At 47.5% G+C, this 21,176-nt stretch overlaps 1 protein-coding gene and 1 long non-coding RNA gene across 6 annotated transcripts in view; one reads left to right on the top strand and one right to left on the bottom strand.

The window, feature by feature from the left end:
- The window catches only part of LOC112060481 (uncharacterized), a 30,370-nt gene that overhangs the window by 3,583 nt on the left and 5,611 nt on the right, over positions 1-21,176 (top strand). The window contains exons 2-3 of one of the 3 annotated variants that reach the window (XR_006176331.2): positions 1,391-1,493; positions 2,172-3,318. This is a non-coding gene — a long non-coding RNA (uncharacterized LOC112060481). Of the gene's footprint in view, positions 1-1,390; positions 1,494-2,171; positions 3,319-21,176 lie in introns of those variants that run through there. The other 2 variants (XR_002889768.3, XR_006176330.2) reach the window with 2 other exon arrangements.
- The window catches only part of MLN (motilin), a 35,485-nt gene continuing 17,631 nt past the window's right edge, over positions 3,323-21,176 (bottom strand). Inside the window, exons 4-8 of one of the 3 annotated variants that reach the window (XM_042858112.2) lie at positions 20,924-21,051; positions 12,715-12,849; positions 9,428-9,544; positions 6,370-6,478; positions 3,323-3,469 (exon numbers count right to left, since the gene is read on the bottom strand). In XM_042858112.2, the coding sequence (XP_042714046.1) occupies positions 3,462-3,469; positions 6,370-6,478; positions 9,428-9,544; positions 12,715-12,849; positions 20,924-20,926 (372 nt within the window). In that variant the 5' untranslated portion in view covers positions 20,927-21,051 and the 3' untranslated portion in view covers positions 3,323-3,461. Of the gene's footprint in view, positions 3,470-6,369; positions 6,479-9,427; positions 9,545-12,714; positions 12,973-18,498; positions 18,631-20,923; positions 21,052-21,176 lie in introns of those variants that run through there. The other 2 variants (XM_008174474.4, XM_005309360.4) reach the window with 2 other exon arrangements.

The following is a 21,176-nucleotide window of genomic DNA, read 5'->3' on the forward strand; positions in this document are numbered from 1 at the left end:
TTTCTACAGGCCCTTTTCTGTCACTCCTGCTCATGCTGTGTGGTACCGTAGTCCATGAGTAGCCCCACTGATTTCAATGGGGTTACATGCAGAGTGAGGTGCCACCCAGTGTGCATATAGATGGCAGAATCAGGCCCTAAGAAGTTTGCAGAGACAGGCTGAAATGTTCAAAGCCACCTAAGTTTGAACCCCCGGTTCCCATTAAAATTAATAGAAACTGGGCCTTCAAGTCCCTGTGGTGACTTTGAACATCCCTGCTTTAGTTACTGTAGGATTGACCATGGCTGAGACTAACGTGGCCACGTGGGGGAGCAGGGAGAAGTTACTCTCCCCACACCAGCATGACTGCCTTAGATCTGCCTAGATTGTGGTAGCGGGCCAGCCGGAGCGGCTTCTCTGATGCTCCCTACCTGAAGGGAGAGGAAGGTTTGAGTGAGTAGATAGATGTGGAGTCATGGCTGCACCATCCCCATGCACCTCCTGGATGCAGGGGGCGCGGAGGGGGGGAGAGAGGGAGTATCCCACATGATGAAAAGGGGTGTAGCCGATTAACCCCCACCCAGTACAAGAGGGAAGGTAGTTCCAAGCCCTGACCCAGCTCTCTCTAGTTACATGGTTAGTTGGTGACACCCCTTTTCGTGGTGTGGGATACTTTTCCCTTACACTGGATACTCACAGGGTATTTGTGCCCGCCAGACACCCCATCGCTCATGAGCGCACCATAGATACGACTGGAACTTTTCTTATCTCTGGCCAGATCATGTGACATGTCCTGAGTCTGCCTGGCTTTCTGAGGAGGTTAAGGCCCTGTATTTAGTTCCTCTTTTTCTTTTCCCCACCCTCCAGCTTAGCTAGAGAAAAATGTGATCAGTTTCTTGAGAGGTGAGTTCACAGCTACCCACGTATTGGCTTGCGGTAAGGTAATGGAGTTTGCTGCCCTGGAAACTGGATGAGCTGCTGCTAGCGAAAGGAATTATTTGAGCTGATGGTGGTAATCGAATGCTGACAATAGGAGGGAAAAGGGAAAGGAAAAGAACTGACACTTCTAAGCAGCCGGCCGGGATGCTGTGCATACAGATGGGTGCAGGAGCTGGTTTTCTGTTTGGTTCATTACAGGGGTGCACATCAGAGGCAGGCAGGTTGAAGGGAAAGGAAAAGTGAGTGTGTATACAGAGCACCAGCAGAAAGGAGAAGGCTAGTTAAAAGGACCATGTCAAAATAGGTCAGGCTAGAAAGGGGCCCGTTCTGATGATGGCGAGGGTTAGAAAATTGACTGTACAGATGGCCCCTTCTTACAGCTCAGAACTGTTTCATGTGTGTATTTGGAGTCAGATCAGCCAGACAGGGATGAAAGTATGTTCTCATTCTCTCTCTCTCTAACTCCTCTTAGCCCTGCAGAGCTACTGGAGAGGGAGCTGGGTTCTACTCCGCCTTGTGCATCAGCTGAAGAGTCATGAACTATGTACTGACTGGCGAAGCCATCTTCTGCCCAGGTAAAAATCTGAAGGGGGAGGTCGCACTCCTTAGAGCCACAACTGGATCTCATGCCTCCTGCATGGGAGACAGGGTCAACTATGTCCATGGCACCAACCACCCCTCCCTTAGACTCCATGGAAGTCTCCTCAGGTTGTGGGCTCCACCCCTGGGGCGGTGAGATTTTGCCTCGGCCCCATTGCCAGCCTTGAGGACAAAGCTCAAGTAAGTTGCTACAGCCAGAGGCTCTTTTGGGGAACCTCCTCTGCACGGGGCAGTGTCCCTGCATGGGGGAAACTCTGGGGGCATCTGCCAACTGGGGAAGCCCTCACAGGACAGCGTCACAAAGAGTGGGGTGAAAGAGATCGGGCAGGTGCAGCCTTGTGCCTGGAGCAAGTCTGAGACCCACACAGCTGCCAGGAGATCTGCAGGGCTTGGGAGCAGAACCTCCTAGGTCTTCCTTCAAGAAGAGCCTCACCCAGTTTTCCTTCCCTGTCCCGTGGTTTTCCCCTCATAGGAGGGAACAGCTCAGGTTTGTAGTGAATGCCCCATTAAGAACAACAGGCCAGTCTCTGATCTCACTTACTCTGTAAATCTGGTAAGTCAGTGGGCCAGATCCTCAACTAGTGCAAACATGGAAAGCTAATTTACACCAGCCAAAGATCCTGCCCTATGAGACCGCACATTTTTCATTTCAGCCTTGCTGAGTGCATCGCATTCATTATCTTCCCTCCTCAGATCCAGTTATCAGTGACCTGCCCCTTCAGCAACAATCCCTGCTCAACTCCAGCTACGTTAGCCTGATCAGTCTGTGCAGTGGAAATATGTGTTTGAATTGCATGTTAAAGCTGGCAAGCACTCCTGACCACATGTACTGTTATATGGGAGGAGATTTATCTTCTCCTAAGGGGGGACTGGCTTTCAAAACATAAAGTACAGAGCAGTTCCAATCTCATGTGTGTTATTTTGGCACTAACACTGCAGCTATTTAAATGATCCACAGTGACAGCAGAATTTATGTTAAAATGGGAGGATAAAATTGGATTGGAATTGGATACTTGTCACTCAGACGTATCATTTGTCTCACTATTTCACACCTTATGGATGTTAAATTCCAGGGAACCTATAGAGTGACTGTTCTTAATTAAGCAAAAGGCATGTAAATGCATCGTAATTAATATTACATTAAAGTGGAATTAATCCTTTACATTCAGTTGTGTTTGCAAAGTAGAAATAAACATGAATCTGTGTTATTGCAAGGCAGAAGTGAGCATGGACCATAAGCCGTGTGTACTCACAGTGTAGTAACTATGGGTAAAGTGCACCTGTCAGTAAGATGGATCTTCATATAGTTATGGTGAATTGCCAATATTACCGTGATATGTGGTCTATCAGGAGGGAATGTTCTGTAGTGATTAAAGCAGGGAACTGCGAGTCAGGACTTCTGGGTTCTGTTCCCAGCTGTGGGAGAGTGTGTCCTCTAGTGGTCAGACTGGGAAGCAGCGAGTCAGGACTCCAGGGTCCTATTCCAAGCTCTTGAAGGCAACATTCTCTAGTGATTAGACCAGGGATGGACAGTCTCAGGGGTTTTGCTGTTTGACCTTGGGCAAATCACTTAACCACCCTCTGCCTCCATTTTCCCCATCTGTAAAATGAGATCAACAATATTTATCCACACTGGGGTGAGTGAGGCCTAATTACTCAGTGTGTGCAACGTGCCTTGAGCTCTTCAGACTAAAGGTGCTATTCTATACACCTAGAAAGCATCATGATGTAGAGCCATTTTGATTCCTTCCTGCACTTGGAGCTCACTGTCTGATTATTAAAGACATTTGAAAGAAACAAGTCATTTATTTAATTCATCTGCACATTTTATTAGCTCGCATCAGATTTTTTTCTTTTGAAGCACTTTACAGATTTAGTCTTGCAGAAGCGTAGACCTGTAGTCCAGCAAGCAGCATCACCCTGCTCTTCTGGGTCTGAGGATATCAGTTACCTGCAAGGAGAGGAAAGAACAAATTCAGTCCTTCATAGGCTCTCTCTCTCTCTCTATATATATATATATAAATAATTTTTTTCCAGTCCTTTATAAGCCACACATACATTACCCAGTCCTCTATATATAATACCCTGTCCTTTATAAGCCTTATACAGTCCTTATTCATTCTACAGTTCCCAGTCCTTTGCATACAATTCCCAATCCTTTAGAAGCCTCATGTACAATTTTCAGTCCTTTACAGCTTTATATGCAATACCCACCCTCCTCAACTTCCACTCTGGAAGAAATGATGACAAACTGAAACCAGCACAGTTGAATTGGAGCAGTAATCCCACAGAATGGGTGGAAGCACTGTTGCTAGGGTTATTTAAACCTAGACTGGATAAAGCCCCGGAGAATTGACTGTAGATCACAATCCCGTACTGCTCCCCAACAGTGCATGCAAGAATTGACTAAATAACCTACTGTCACAGAATTTTTCTGCCTCTAGTTTTTACATACCGAGGGCCAGGTTATCAGAAGAGCTCAGGGCTAGGCTTTCAAGTGCTCAGCAACACAATCGGGGCCTGAGTTTCAGAGTTCAGCTCCCATTCAGACATCTAAATAGAGGCCAGAAGTCCAGAGAGCTCAACACCTAACTCCTTTGAAAATTTGGCCTCGATTGCAGGTGCTGAGCTGTTTGGCCAATGTGGCCTAACTTACGGGTGCTGCATTCTACTGAAAATGTCACCCTAAATCCTGAGATCCTTAGTTGTTACTCACTGTTTACTTAGGGCTGTATTGTACAGTCCTTTTGCATACTGCTCTGCTGAGCATTTACTCACATAGTCCCATTGGGTTCAGTGGGGTGACTCGCATATGTGCACAACAGTGTGAATAAGAGATGTGTGATCTGGCCCTAATGCCCTCGCTAAGGCAAACCCCACTGATTTCAGGGCTGAACAATTAGAACCTCAATTAGCCCTTAAGTTTCTGTGTACAGCAACATTCCCCCAAATACCTACAACTTGGCAAAACCAAGAGCCTGGTTCTGATCTCTGTCACACCCCTGTAAACTGAGAATATTTGCACTGAAGAGACTGGAGATACACTGATGTGTAACTGTTATAAAGGTACGATCCAGTACTCATGGAAGACAATGGAAAGTCTCCCTTTGACTTCAGTGGGTGTTGGGACAGAAAGCAAAGACTAAATTGTGGCTGTGCCATAAGCCCCATGTACAGGACAGCGTTGAGTTGTGCTGTCCAAGCAGTAGACTGGGAAGTAGACTGTGCCCCTAGTTTCTCCTTCCTCTGTGGAGGTGTGGAGGGGAAGGGAACTTACACGGTGTCAGGCATACAGCTGGTGCAGTGTGTCATGACTGCACCTATATTTTCCCCTTGTGGTCCAGCAAGGGCACCCACTCTAGGCTCCCAACTCCTCAGCTGTCACCTCTCTTGGGTGCAGATGGATTTCTCTCTTCCTCCTGACCGGGTTTTACCAGGCAGCACAGTCGCCTGCCTATACCGTGAGTTCCTCAGAAAGTCAAACTGACTAAACAGGTCTGGTTTGCTTCTCCCCAGAGGCTAAAAGGAACGTAATTGCCCACGGATACAAGCTACCGCACAGCCCTTTCTAAGCAAGCACATTTATTCTTAAGGTGAAAGCATTACAGAGAAAACATTAAAACACTAAAAGAACCTACACATGTGCTAATAAGCCTACCAGAGATCACCCCCCCAAGTCCAACAAGGGCTCTGGTAGAAGTCAGCCCTTCCAACCCCACCACGGGGTTTTTCTTTGGTTATAACTTTAGAACACCCTTTGCTCAGAACAAGAACCCCCATGAATAGGTCAAGTCCTTCCAATCCTTTCCAGGAAGGACTGGGGTGTCCCTGGGACAGAAGGTCCTATCCAGTTGTTGGATCAGAAAGTAGGCCCAGAGTCACTTTAAACTCAGGCTATTTATCCAAAAGTCCTTTCTTTGTCTGCTGGTCTCTAAAGAATCCAGTCTGAGCCAGTATAGGCAAGCCCTCCCAGGGGGTGGGACCTCTTGTGAGGTGTTCCAGTCTGAGTGAATTTGCCTCAACACCCACCCCTGTTCTTAGCTACTGGAGGGCTCCCTCAGGGAATTATATACAATCCCTGGCCCACAACAATGCATAATATTTAATACAGTAAGATCACCCATAGATATGCCATCTCTGACACACAGAGGATGTCCCCAGCATGCTGACACAACTGCACTGATTGCATTGTGGGGTGGAGCTCAAGCTCCACTCGCATATGTATGGGGACTGGCAGCCCAAGGGAGGCTGCTATCCCCTCTGCGCTGGTACCCCTGGTGTGAGTAGACAGCTCAATGGAGTAAGAGGGAGTCTTACACCCTCTTTTAGTCCCCTTGGTTGGTGTCCAGGATGGGCCACACTCTGGCCTTAAGGGAAGAGAGAAGCAGACTCCAAAGCCCAGTATTTAGGTACCTAATTCCCACTGATTTCCCCTTAGCTATTCAGTGCCCCACCTGGGCTGGCCTGTAATGTGCGTTCTGCCCTTAATACCCATTCAGGAGGAGAAGGCAGCTCCTCCGTCTTGCTTTTATGCTGACACATTTTCAAACGGCTGGAACAATGTGTTCACAAGATTGTTCCCTGGCCACGGAGGAGGGACGTGAACGCGGGGAGCAGTACCAAGGGTGGCTGCTTGGAAATGGTGCGAAGTCACTGTAACGATCAACAGCAGCACCGAGAGACCATCTGGGCAATGAGAAGGGAGCTTAATGTTCTTAAGCGCAGAGTGTATCCATGGTGGGAGGGGAGGACAATGAGGACTCTGTAAAGGGAGCAAACATGACACAAAAGCCATTCCCAGAATTATCACTAGGGGAGGGAGAGAGGCACAGTTCAAGTTCCTTACAGTACCATTTTGAGCGTTCAGTAGCATCTCAGTTAGCAGTTCCTCCAGGATGTGCTGGTATTTTTCCAGCTGCCTAGGGTCGAGCCGCATTCCAGTTTCTCCAGGTGCAGTCAGCTGTGAAGGAAAGCATAGTTAACAAAAAAGGGAAAATGGAGCGGGGGGAGATGGATAACCACACCTCCTACTTTATCGATGTTGAAGAACAAGGGATCTTGTGCACAGAATTAAGTGCTACAACTTGCTGGAGTTTTCCCCGCCAACCCCGTAGCCAGCCACTGGAAGTTGTAGCACTAGGAACAAGCTGGAAGTTCCGTCACATGGAATAAAGCTGGGCTGATTTAGTTTCCTATTTGGGACTTGATCCTGCACCGTTCGAATCAATGGGAGTTTCCTCACGGACATGAATGGGAAGAGGGACTGCACCCTTAGTATGGTGGATATTGATGTGGACTGGGTCTTCACAAGGGATAAGTGGCCTTGAGGGCAGTCCTTGAACTATTTACTCACTCTTGGGTTGCTAGATGTCCCAGAGTTTCAATCCATTGGGTCATCCAGATGTTGGCTTGGAAATGTAGGCGGATAGGCCACTGGCAACGAACAGCATACGGCCTCTGCAATTAGCAGAGGTCCCAAAGGAGAAAGTGATCCTTAAACTTGATAACCCCCCATGTTGCAACTCTTTCTCAGGCCAGTCGTTCTATTGACTCCGATGCCTGAGTAAGAGCTGTAGGATGAGGCACATTTCTGCATCCAGCACCTCAGGACAGCTGTTGCTAGGATGTAACAAAAGTGAACGAGTTGCTCAGGCCACATTTGGGGGTGGTGGTCAGACACCAGGATGTGCCTGGTGTTTAATGTTTAAGACTGAGAATGCTCAGTGTTTAGACACTAATATTAGACAGTTTTGGAAGAGCAGATGTGTTAACTAATGTTCTGGACAAATTCCAACTCAGCTAGACTTTACATCCTACCTAGCTACATTTCCCGTGGATCCACATTTTTTCTCCTTTCCCTTTGCTGATGATGAAGAATAGTGATATTTCCAACCCAGAAGTGGCTGCACTGCCTGGTGGGTGAAACTATCCCTGGGCTGTAATAGAGGAGCCCAATTTTCTAACTTGGGTGACTGAGCAAACGTGCCTCCAAGGGCTCAGATCAGCACGCAGATGCCTAAAAAAACTTGGACTTTCAGAAAACCTTTGACAAGGTCCCTCACCAAAGGCTCTTAAGCAAACTAAGCAGTCATGGAATAAGAGGGATAGTCCTCTCCTGTATCACTAACTGGTTTAAAGACAGGAAACAAAGAGTAGGGATAAATGGTCAGTTTTCAGAATGGAGAGAGGTAAATAGAGGAGTACCCCAAGGATCTCTACTGGGACCAGTGCTGTTCAACATATTCATAATGGTCTGGAAAAAGGGGTAAACAGCAAGGTCGCAAAGTTGGCAGATGGTACATAATTACTCAAGATACATGCAAAGCAGACTGAAGAGTTACAAAGGGATTTCTCAAAACTGGGTGATTGGGCAACAAAATGGCAGATGAAATTCAGTGTTGATAAATGCAAATTGGAAAACATAATCCCAACTATACATACGAAATGATGGGATCTAAATTAGCTGTTATCACTCAAGAAAGAGATCTTGGAGTCATTGTGGATAGTTCTCTGAAAACATCTGCTCAATGTGCAGTGGCAGTCAAAAAAGTGAACAATGTTAGGGACCATTAGGAAAGGGAAAGATAATAAGACAGTAAATATCATAATGCCCCTATATAAATCAATGGAACGCCCACACTTCGAATACTGCGTGCTGGTCTGGGTCGCCACATCTCTCAAAAGATATATTAGAAATGTAAAAGGTACAGAAAAGGGCAACAAAAATGATTAAGGGTATGGAACAAGTTCCAAATGAGGAGAGATTAAAAGACTGGGATTGTTCAGCTTGGAAAAGAGACAACTAAGGGGGGATATGATAGAAGTCTATAAAAATCATGACTGGTTTGGAGAAATTGAATAAGGAAGTGTTATTTACCCCTTCACATAACACAAGAACCAAGGTCACTCAATGAAATTAATAGTCAACACGTTTAAAACAAAACAGAAGGAAGTATTTCTTCACACAATGCACAGTCAACCTGTGGAAATCATTGCTAGGGGATATTGTGAAGACCAAGAGCATAGTTGGGTTCAGAAAAGAATTAACTACATTCATGGGGAATAGGTCCATGAATGGCTATTAGCCAAGATGGTCAGGGACGCAACCCCAAGCTCTGGGTGTCCCTAAGCCTCTGATTGCCAGATGCTGGGACGGGATGATAAGGGACGGATCACATGAGGATTGCCCTGTTCTCTTCATTCCCTGGGAAGCACCTGACATTGGCCACTGTCAGAAGACAGAATGCTGGGCTAGATGGCCCAATATGTTTTTATGTTCTAAAACAGGTATTTTTCTGCCCCAGAGTGCTGATTTAAGAGTCCAACAGTGAAGCTGGATGGACTCAAGTTTGTAAACTTGGTACCCGCTCTACAAGGTCCTTAGGAATCCTGCAGGTTCAAAGGTGCTGGACAATTCACAGGTGATAACAAGCCTACTTTAGTAAATATCAAGATAAATCCCAAACCAAAAGCCAGAAGCAGACTTGCAAAATCCTGAGCAGCAGTAGTAGGTGTTTATTGAGAGGTAAATAAAAGATCGGTAGATTTTTCACCATTAGTATGCCAGGCAGGGTAAGTAGACTCAGGGGCTGAGCTACGAAATTTTCAAGACAATTTTTTAAGGCTGAGGTGCACCCTGCACCCATCTTCTGATGTAAACTTGCTCAGTGCCTGGGTCCAGTTTGTAGGAATTGGGTAGTATCCCTTTAAACAATTCCTAAGCCTGTTAGTGGCACTCACTTACTGTCTTCTATTGCAGAAGCCACTAGAACCTAACAGAGCAGCAGCGTACACATATAGGTAGGCTTCATATGTTTGTATCTGGTCAGCCAACGTGGTTATTGGACATCCAAATGCACCTGTGTTGTTTCCTCATATACTTACGGGTCCCCTCCACCATTCCCCTCACCTTGATGATCTCGCCCTCGTCCACACGCTCCACGTCAGAGAGCTCGGTAACGTCTCCGCCTTCTGATCGCTTCTGCAACATCAGGGATTTCTTCTGCGCTTTGTTCCTCTGTTTCTCCTGCAGTTACACGGCAAGGTACAGTAAAGAACAAACACCAAGGATCAGGAAGGTCACAGGGACAAGGGTCACGGTGGGGCAGAGTGGCTGCTTGTTCAGCAAAGGGTGAAGCGCACTGGAGTAGGGTCCATGGAGCAGTTCCATGGCCGTGAGTTGACCTGGTGGAAGGGAATCCACATGCAGCGGAGCTCTCCAGCACCGAGCTGAGTCACTTGGGCTAAGAGCAGGGAGCAGGATTTGGCCTTGGGTTTGTAAATGGGAATTCCTTTCCTTACAAATCCCCTGCTCCCTTTGCATGGTTCATCTCTTACTGGTGCCGCCTTGTCCTTGCTGCTGATGCCGCTCCGACATGACACCAGCTGTTATTCCGGTACCAAGCGCATCCCTTGGCAGATCAAGAGAGCCAGCTGGTGTATCCTTCACCTGTGAGAACTGCCAAGCTGAACAGGGCATTGAACCAGAGAAATAAGAAACCAGCGAAACCTAATGAGTCACCTTCAGTCCATCTCCTGGGAACCAGTGCAGGATTATTCCCTGCCATCCTCCTGATCCAGTGCCCACTGGCAAGACTCCCATTGATTTCAGCAGACACTGGGTCAGACCCTATCGTACAGACAAAAAGTCAAAGAGCTGGTATCCCTTGGGTGGGCCCTGGGCTCAAACCAACGTTTCAGTTAACAGCCTAAAGCTCTACGGCATGATGCAGTAGAAGGTAACTTCTTTGATCTGCTAAGAGACGTGGATGCGCACTGGTGGCCAGAGAAGCACGGCAGCCAAGTGGATTGAGCTTGGGGTTAGGCATTTCTGACTCCTAACCCGGGTTCTGCCACTGGCTCCTTGTGTGACCTTGAGGAAGTCATGTCAGCCCCCCCCCCCCGTACTTCTGTTTCCTCATCTGTAGAATAAATACTGATACTCAGCAGCATCGTGGAAGGGGTGCTGAGGTTTAATTAGTCTATTCCTGTCCAGCCCCTTTGCCAGCATCAAGCATGTCACTTGTGCTATGCGTTATTGATAGGCCATTCTGGGGCGGGTTGTATTGTCCCTCTACGATATATGCAGTGAAATCCCTGCTCAGCGCAAACCGCAGGAGAGCAGCAAAAATTGAGGGGGGTTGAAAGGTTTCATACTATGGCTTTGGGAACCCGCTGGGGGGGCTTTGGAGTGGTTGTCTGTTGGAGGTGGGTCTGTCTGTTGGAGGTGGGTCCGTAGTGCTGCCCTAACTGCCACACTGAATTTTAAAAGGGGTATTTTCAGTGTGAGAGAGGCAGATTTTGGACAACAAATAAGAGGGACTCCCCTCTCACCCAAGAGGACTCTTGATTGTGATGAGCACCCCAGGGGGAAGCGAGTTTGTATGGGCTACTGGTGAATGATACACTGCAAAAGTCCACATCAGTGTACATTCTATAGGCCAGTGCTGAGACACAATGGGGAAGCTTTCAGGGCTGCTTCCCATTTCTCATTAGTTTGCCTTATTGTTTAAACTGGATCCACATACTTCCCCTGGCCTCTGATAGTGGTGAAGAATGACCATGCTACACCCAAGAAGCGGCCGCATGGATGCTCAGCAGACACACCAAGGGAACAATAGGCCATCCCTGCTAATTCCTAGACAGGGTGTGAAATCCTGGCCCCATTGAAGTCAAGGGGAGTCTGGCCAATTATTTCAATGGGGCCAGGATTTGACCCATGGTCTCTCCAAGATGAAGCACATCGGTGAGGTGGAGGTGGAGGTGGTGGTGGGTGAGAAGCTTGCCTGTGCTGTGTGAAAACAGAGAACATCAGGCTCTAGGGCTGTCAGCCTGGCATCTTTCAGTAGCATTAGTTTCACATCAAAAGAAAAGGATTTTCCTCTATGTGTGTCCCAGAACTGAAACCTATTTGGCGCATGGTTAATTATTTGTTAGAACAAAGAGGCACAGCAGAATTATGACGGGAGATTGCAGCTCCTCCATAAAAATCCGAGCCATTAGCAATTATAAAAGAAAACTGTTACAAAATATCCACAGACGAATGTAAATGGGCCTTTTGTTTCCACTATCCTATTTTATGTTCAACTGAATCCTGGCTCTTGCAGTCTAATCCTGAGTCTTTCACTCAAAGTCCTCTGCGGGACTGGTGAATAAAGTGCTTCCCACACTTTGAGGATCCTGTAAGTTGCCCTGCCGAGCACATCCCAGTACTGCTGTGGGACCTGTCGTGCTAGGGGGAGTCTGTTCCAGCTACATTTCCACTAGAGATGGACTTGAGAGAGCTGGTCTGAACCTTTGACCCATTGAGAGCTTTACATGAGTAAGAACTATGTTGGCCTGAGGTTCGTCTCCCATTGAAAGCCCCAGCTAAGAAAAGCATTGCTCTTCAGGCAAGCACATAAATGTGTGTTTAAAGTTAAGCCCAGGCTTACACGATTTCCTGAATCAGGGCCAAAGTCAGCACTCTGAGCATGCTTGTAGACGATTACCCTATAAGTACAGTCTTAGGCTGTTGCCTGACAGATTGGTGGTTTGAACCCTCTCAAGGGAACCAGCTCCACCACAGCACCACTGAGAATAAACTGAGCCAGTTCCCCTGGACTTGCCCCACTTTTCCAACAACGTGGGCTTAAATAAATCATCCCCCTTGTCTTTTCTCACCTGCGCTGCGTGAGGCCTGGCACCGGCGCATTTGAGGATTTAGTGGGTTAGCACACTAGCCCTTCACCTCTGGAGACTGGTTGGCTCAAGGCATAAGAGAAATGGGCCTGCTGCTCTCAGCCAGACCCCTAGTGGATGATGAGGGTCATCTGGGTATGTTCTCATTCAATCAATTCCCTGCCACCGCTGGGGCCACAGGCATTAGTGCACCTCAGTGCCTCCTGTTCTCTACCCGTGACGCAAAATAGTTTAGTCTCATGAGGGCTGTGATACTTTGGTCTGATTCTGGTGGCTGGGGTTCGTGTGGAAGTGGCTGGGTTGTAGGTAGTGGCTTCTGCCTGACAGGCGGTCAGACTAGCTCTGGTGGTCCCTTCTGGCCTTAAACTTGATGAATCTATGAAACCATCTATCAAACAGGCACTGTCTCTGCTCAGAGGGGATGAACTATGAGCTACACATGGGAAGCATGCACAGGATGCACCTTTCTGCACCACACGGGGCTCAGGCCATTGCAGTATGGTGCTCAGGGGTTACCTGCATCCTCTCGATGTCGCTGCGAGTGAAGAAGGCTAGGTAGCCTTCAGTCTGTTCAGCCAGCATGGCCACCACGTACACCACCAGCAGAGAAGCCACCACCTTCCTCGAAACCATCATGGAGCTTGAGAAAGCCTGAGCAACACAGGAGAGGGGAGGGTCAGAACATGCCAGCAGGGATGGCTGCCTCCTGCGGTGCACAGCAGTTCAACCAAGATCAGGAACAAAGAGCCATGTCCAGAAAGGAATAACCCTGAGTTATAGTTCAGACAATTTATCCTTCCTGGGACACGGAGCTTGGGTTTAATAAACAACTTTCTTTGGCCTTTATTTCTGATCAATAGCCGTAGACTTCATATTTGTTCTCCAAGCTGCTTCTGTCACTGACATTAGGTGTTGAGTGACAGTCTAACATCCCCTTGAGGGCCTGACCTCCAGCCAATGGCCCACTCCTAAGAATGATAAACACCCCACAATTGCAACTCTCACTTCCCTACAGGATTGACCCCCCACACGATCTACACCCAGTGAACCATATGATTTGGCAGCTGGGGATGCTTACCTGCTATAGGAGGCAAAGTGCTCTCAGCAAGCACTTGGGTAAAGATACCTGGGCTTGTTTGCACAGCACAGAGCTGGGAAACTTCACCGGCTGGGAAGCATTTCTCAGTTCATACAAAGGAAAATTGCTTTGGAGTCTGAACATTTTCATTTAGATTTTGCATTTGGGAGCGCTCTCCTGGCAGCCCTCATGCTGCCGAAAAATGATCTGGAAGGAAGGTTTCTGCCAAAGTCCCCGGAACTCTGCATTGCTGAACAAAACAAATGTCTAAAGGTTTGGGCTGAGATTTCCAAAAGTGACTGGTGATTTTGGGTGCCCAACTTGAGACACCTTAAAAGAGGCCTGTTTCCAGAGGGCAGGTGCTCAGCATTGCCTGCATATCAGGCCCCTTTATGCTGGGCAGTGAGTCCAGCTGCTTTTGAAAATCTTGGCCTAAAAAACGTATGGAGCAACTGCAGGCTGAGGAGGGCCTGGTCTGACTTACACTGAGCCATGAAGTGTACATTTGCATGTCTCTAGTTAGAATGACGTCCTGGCTATAAGGTGCACATACCCATTGAGTTCCCCACCTTGAGATGGTTGCGGTGTCTAGAATGTCTTCCCTTTGGCAAGCAGAGTTTGGAACTGTGCCAGCTTTTGACAGGCTGCTTTGACTACTGCATCATCCTAAAACACACGAACGCCCTCTGAACTTGCAGCAGCTGTGACTGACAGCCGCCTCGTCTTCTTCATAGGAGGGTCATCTAAGCCGACTGGACTTCTAGACTCCCACCTCTAGAATGCAACAGTTTTAGGCTCTGAGACAGCAAGGGACCAACTGGTTCATTGAAACATTGACTTCACTGGGACTCCTTGCCTGCGTAAGGCCCTTGCTGGATCGGGGCCTGACTTAACAAAGAGGCAGCTTCATTTTCTAACCAAGAGCCAGAGGAAGGGCCACCTCCAAGCACCTCGGTGCAGTTCAAGCCGTGAGCCTCTCGATTCCCAGCCTGACTTCTAGCAGCCTGGAAGATGAACACAGAAGAGGATGTGGGGCAGGGGAAATCAGCTCCAGAGGAGAAATCCTGCCTTTATGCAGTGAAAGGGAAGGTTCCACGCAGCCCTGCCTACAACTCCTCAACAGACTCCGGTTTAAGTGCGGGCTTTCATGAAGCAGGTTCTTATGTAATACCAGTTTGCACTTTAAATTGTATACACAGCACTTGATGAATGCTTGGGTTTTGGGTGGATAATTAATAATTAATAAACAGGTTTAATATAACACTTTGTATTCCCGACCTAGCACGTTGCCCCCAAAGATCTCCAAGTGCTCTACTGCATTATCCCTATCTTACAATTGGGGAAACTGAGTCACGGAGAGGCAAAGTAACTTGCCCCCGGTTACTGAGTCAATGGCAGAGCTGGGAACAGAACGAAGGGGTCGTGCTTTAGGAAGTGGGGTCTAGTGGTCAGAGCAGAGTACAGATCCTATGCTCTAACTCTGTCCCTGAGTTGAGAATACAACCCAGGCGTCCTTATTAACAGGACTGCTCTCTAAGCACTGGACACTGCCATTTCTCATGAATGGGTCTGTTCCTGGGCAGTAACTTCCTACGTTTAAAACACAGTCATATGGAGCATTAAATACCTATTCAGTTTTGCCAGTATTATGCCTCCGTTACAGTGTGTATGAAATCCAGACTTGCCCAGGGGAAAATGCTTCAAGCTATCGCACTGAGCTTCCATAGTGAGGGAAGTGTCATGATTTGGCAGCTTTAGTATAACTGTTTTACTATAATTATTTTTATTTTCCCTCAATAAACTTTAGGGGAGGAGGGAGATCAAGCCAGCATGCTAGTGTCTCTAATCCCATAAGAGACCTATAAGACAGTATGGGCAACTCCCACAGGTGGGCTGAGCCCCTTAATAAATCTTGCTAGGTCATACAGAGTTGCAGACATCATTTGCCACCCGAGCTCTACAGGAAACCAGTTTAAAGGGATTTAAAAACCAGTTTCCAACCTGATTTAACAGCAATTTCACATCAGAGGGAGGATTTCTGTAAACATTAAATCTCCTCTTTAAATATTAAAACGTTCTCTCTTGAACACATTTAATGAAGTCTGGTCCCACTACGTAACTGCTTTACTCAATTCCTGATCCTTAATTATTTTCAAAACGCTTTTGGTTGAGGCATTATTAAAGGGACTCTGTCAGGTCAAATCTGGCCCCAGAATTAGATTTCATGTAAATATAAACTTGTACAGACCAATAGAAACTAACCAATATTCCCTCCCACAGCGTTTGCCACCCGATCATTTTGGCATTGTGCTAGCACAGGAAAGCCAAGGGAGAGCCATCTCAGATGCCACTGAACAAAAAACACTAGAACTTATGTATCAGATCACAGTCTGTGCTGGTCTTGGGTCTGCTTCTCCACTGTTCTGCACTAAGTGTTGTCATTTACACCTGTGCAAAATGCTACCGAAACAGACTGGTCGGGCCAGATTCTAAGGTGGTGTAAACTGGTGTCACTCCATTGACATCAATGGAGCTGTGTTGATTTACAACAGTGAAGGATCTGGCCCAGTAGTGGATTACCCCCAAATTGCATTCACTTTGCACAGGTGCACATGACTTTGTGAGGTCTGGGGCAACGGAAGCTCAGCCCCCCTCTGCAACAGGGGCCAGTCCCAGTTGCTAAAAACTCCCACAACAGACAATTCTGTAATATCCTGCCCACATGGGGAGGTTTCTTCCTGACCCTAGGCAGTTAGTGGCTGGCTTATCAGCCCTACTGATTGCATTGGGGGATTCTGCTGTAAAATCAGTTGTACCACATGACCTAGTGATGTGCAGCAATCGCTTGGCTGTACTGATCAAAAGGGGATTGCCTAGGTCTGTCCTTAAAACAGGATTCTACCATGCTTATGTCCTGATGCACATTATCTCTCAATAGGATCATTCTTTTGTGTCACCTGATTTATTCCGTAACATCAATAAACTAGTGCCCCCCCACCCCAAAATACCCCAGTCACCTCCTTCATCTCCCACTTACTACCCCTTTGTGAAGCCGTTCTCTCTCTGTTCCTGGAGAAAAGCTCCTGCTTTTTTACTTTATCCAGCCAGCCAGTCTACTGAACATCCCTTCCTTACTTTGTAAACTGGACACATCTTTCATATTTTAAGGCCCCAGCTCAGCGCCTCGCCAGGCGAATCTATAGCTTGCTGTTTGTGAGTTACTTTCACAGGTAGTGTTTGAAAGTGCCAAGAGGGAAGATTCCAGGGTGGGCATCAGTACAGCATGGTATTCTGGGCACTTTGGCCCGGATTCTACACTGCCCTGCACCTTGCATTGGCATTTCCGGTAAAATGCCACCATTGTGATCTGGGACCTTTGGTCTAAAATGACAACACAACTCACAGCACAATGAGCAATCAAGCCCTTTATCCCCCGAGCATTGGCTCAGGATCAGTGAGGGACATCAAAAGGGACATTAGGCAGAAGTTGCATCTGCTCCATCTCTTGTGTTCAGGGCATCTCCTGGAGCGCTCTATTCCCATAAGACTCCCTGAGTCTCTGCCACATATTCCACTGTCTGATGGGTCTAACAGGCAGGTAATGAGAATGGAGTCAGTTTAATCAATGCTCATACAGAGAGGGAAGTGCAGAAAGCACCTTCCTCCTGGATTAAACTGTGATGTTGATCCCCCTTATTAGGCTTGAGGCATCTCTCCTGTTTAAAAGTTTCTGTTGAGCTGCAATCAACTAACTAACGCTTGCCATGGCAACTCTGCGGGTGGCAGGGTAGGCTGGACTGGCCCTTCCTATCTCTGAGAGTTCAGCAGGATGTATCTGGATGGAGACTGAGAGCAGCAGCATCAGCAGCCTCATTAGCAACAAGAAATTAAACTCCATGGAAAAATGGATGCAAGATCCCAGAATAGGAGAGAAATCAGAGAGGAGAAGAGCTTAGATACCACGATAATGGGCGTTACTGGAGGGGGGGGGGGACTAAGAGAGGAATTGTTGGAGGGCAAATGATGTTAAAGGAAGGAAGAGAGGAAAGAGATCAGGGGACAAGGCACAATAATAACGATAACCCCAAAATGGAAAGGATCTTCCCCCTGAGGAGCTCAACGTGCTTTAAAATCTCCAGGGTGAAATTCACTGCAAGAGATCCATGTGCCATTGAAGCCCCACTTGTAATAGGGTTTATCTAGAATAGTGTTTTGTGCAGGATCTCTGCACAGGGGTGAATTTCACCTAACAGTGAACTAAATCTCCACCTCCCTCCCAATGAAGTTGGTAAATATCATCATCCCCATCTTACAGAGAGGGATGTGAAGCATGGAGACCCCCCAATCCACAAAACACGCTGGAGAACCCAGGAGTCCTGAGTCCCCGTCCTCAGCTCTAGCATCGGGACCATCCCCAGATGGGAAGAGGCTGTTTCTCTTATTAGCGACATACAGTTCAAGGTGAACGTAAGGGGACCAGGGATGAGCTCTAGAACCGGTGAGAGAAATTTAAATAGAACCATAGTCCACTGGAACATGCAACTCTGCCAAAATCAAAAAGCTCAATTCTGTCAGAATTTTGTTTTGGAAGAAAACCAGAGGGAAAAAAATAGTTCTGGCAACATTGAAATGTCCTGTTTTGACATTTCCATAATGAAACTTTTTGGTTTGATTTAAAAAAAACCTGTATTCGATCATGTCTAAACAATTTTTTTTGTTCAGAATCTTCCTTCATGGAGAATTCTGAAAGGTTTGGTTTTCTGCTCCCATTTGGAAAGAATCTAGGCCAGGGGTAGGCAGACGTGCCAAAGGCGTCATGCGAGCGGATTTTCAGTGGCACTCACACTGCCCGGGTCCTGGCCACCAGTCCGGGGGGCTCTGCATTTTAATTTAATTTTAAATGAAGCTTCTTAAACATTTTAAAAACCTTATTTACTTTACATACATCAATAGTTTAGTTATATATTATAGACTTATAGAAAGAGACCTTCTAAAAACGTTAAAACGTATTACGGGCACACGAAACCTGAAATTAGAGTGAATAAATGAAGACTTGGCACACCACTTCTGAAAGGTTGCCGACCCCTGGCCTAGGCTTTGAAATCTCAAAATCCTTCATGAAATGGAACTTTTATCCTCTGTTGACCCTGTCTGAAACCATTGAGCTTTGACTGTCCATTGCAGCATTATCACAAGCAGAAATGAAGACACTTATCACTTACCTAGAGAGTGCAGCAGTCTCTCCTTGGCAGTCAGGGCTTTCTGGTCTCTCCTGTGTGCTCCTGCTCAATCTCTTAGCCCTTTATAGGCCCACCACAAGCACCAAGTTACATCACCAATAATCAATGGTGCCCATGGCTCCCAGACACGGTCACTGGATACTTGGGGTGCATAGAAACGGGTTTGTTGCACAGGCAGCAACTTCTTCTGCAAGGAATTTTTTTTAAGAGTTCCCAGTTTCCAAGGAAGATCACACCCCGCCCCCACAAGTGGCTGGCCTCAGAATGACTCTGCTGTTCTGAGTGCTGCCCACACCAGGACCGTATCTTAGCTGGGATCGCGGTAAGCAAACCATCCCGACTAGTTGCAGACCCTCCCTCTGCACTCTGTTTTGCATTGCATGGGCAGGGGTACTCCTGGGTTGGCTCCCGTCTACTCATCACCTAGGAACGCAATGCTTGAGTGAAGTCAAATCCTGGCCCCTTGGAAAACAACGGCAAAAGTTTCATTCTCACTAGATTTGGCTCTATGGAAACACTGTGGGTCAAATTCAGAGCCGACCTATATCTCATGCCAGAGAGGAAGGATGATCTTGTGGTTATGGCAATGGATTTGGACTCAGAATATCTGGGTTATATACCAGGCTCTTCCACAGACTCCTTGTGTGACCATGGCCAAGTCACTTAATCTGTGTGCCTCGGTTTCCCCATCTGCAAAACAGGGGTAATGAATAAGGCTACGTTTTAGTCATGGGTATTTTTAGTAAAAGTCATGGACAGGTCATAGGCAATAAACAAAAAGTCAGGGAGGAGGGCTCTCCTGAAGACTGCTGCTGGGGGCGGGCAGCCCGGGGCCATTCTTCTGCTGGGGGCAGCCCATGGCCCCCTGCCGCTGTTAGTCCAGGTGGGAGGCGGCCCATGGCACCGCTACTGCTTCAGGCAAGGGGTGGCCTGTGGCCCTGCTGCTGCTCTGGGTGGAGGGCAGGCCGGGGCCCCACTGCCATCGATCTGGACGAGGGGCAGCCCGGGGCTCTGCCGCCATCGCCGCTATGGATCCGAGCGGGGGGCATCCCAGGCCCCTGCTGCTGCCACCGGTCTGGGTGGGGGATGGCTTGCGGTCCCCCCGCTGCTGGTCCAAGCGGGGGTGGCCTGGGGCCCTGCTGCCACCGCCACTGGTCCTGGACCGCTGCTCCAGGGCAGCGCCGGGGACCAGCTGCCTGGAGCTGCCAGAGCAGCGGCTGGTGCAGCTGGCTCCCGGGCTTCCCCAGCTGCTGGGGTGGTCCTGGGGTCAGCCTCACCAGCGCTGCAAAATTCACAGAGGTCACGGAAAGTCACAGAAGCCATGACTTCCGTGAATGATTCGCAGACTTAGTAATGAACCTTCCTTTCTCCCACCCTTTGCTTGTCTGGTCCATCTAGATTGTGATCTCTTTGGGACAGGGGCTGTCTCTTACTATGTGTCTGTACAGCACCTAGCACAATAAAGTCTGGATCTTGACTGGGGGGGGGGCTGTAAATGCAACTGAAATGCCAACAAATAATAACAATGATGGCACTGAAATAAATGTATGTCAGGATAAAATTTAACCAATGATATTACAATTGCATGGATTTAAAGTAATGAATGACCTAGAAGAATGTAGAGCCAAATATTATAATAATAAATAATGTTTTACATATTTAATCTATCACCGTTCATCCCAGAGCACTTTACCGATAACTTGAGCCTTTTAAAGTAGTCGAGGAGGTTTATCTATCTATCTATTTATACGGTTCCTATTACCATAATATCTGCGCACTTGCCATTCTGTAATACATTTAACCTCTCAACCTCCTGTGTGGTAGGGCAGTGCTATTATCCCTATTTTACAGTTGGGGAAACTGAGGCAGAAAGACTAAAAGTAACTTGTCCAAGGTCACACAGGAAGTCTGTGGCAGGGCAGGGACCGGAACACAGCTCTCCCAAGCCTAGGCTAGTGCCCTAATTACTGGGTCATCCTTCTTGTCTAGATACCATTAGACACATATGCTCAGATTCTGTCACGCTGCATCTTGTGTTGTCATTTATACCCGTGCAAAGAGGGTGCAGAATGGTAGCATTTTACACCCACTGTGCACTCGTGTAAATGATGAGAGGATGCAGAGCAACAGAGAATCATGCCAGTCAATCACCTGGACAGCTTAGAAAATCCCAACCAAGGCTCGTTTCACCCATCACTGAAATGCAGCTGCATTTAGGGCAAAAAAGCTCCTTAAGGGCCGGATCCCAAACCCACTGAAATCAATAAAAAGATTCCCATGGACATTGGCTCAATCCTCAATGGCACATTGCAAAGCCATGCAATTTAGGATAGGATCTGAAGACTATCTTGCCCCGCAGAATGGCAGGGGAATATTTCGGAAGGCATGTCACCCTCTGGCCACTGACCATCTGACATTGACCCTACAACGAAACCATCCAGCTCTCCTGACGATTCCACAGGATCGGAAGTGATGGCAAGCAGTCAGGACCTCAGCTTCACATCTCATCTGACTGCTGGCAGCTTACAAGGAAACCTGAAAATAAAAGAGTGAGAAACAAAAGGATAAACAAGTTAGCCAATGTATTAAATCCCACTCTGCTTAATGGCTTTCTAGGGTGCTACATCTGTTGTTTGAAGTAGCATTCCTGCCCCTCCGAC

This window comes from Chrysemys picta, chromosome 4, assembly GCF_011386835.1.
Source record: "Chrysemys picta bellii isolate R12L10 chromosome 4, ASM1138683v2, whole genome shotgun sequence".
NCBI lineage: Eukaryota > Metazoa > Chordata > Testudines > Emydidae > Chrysemys > Chrysemys picta.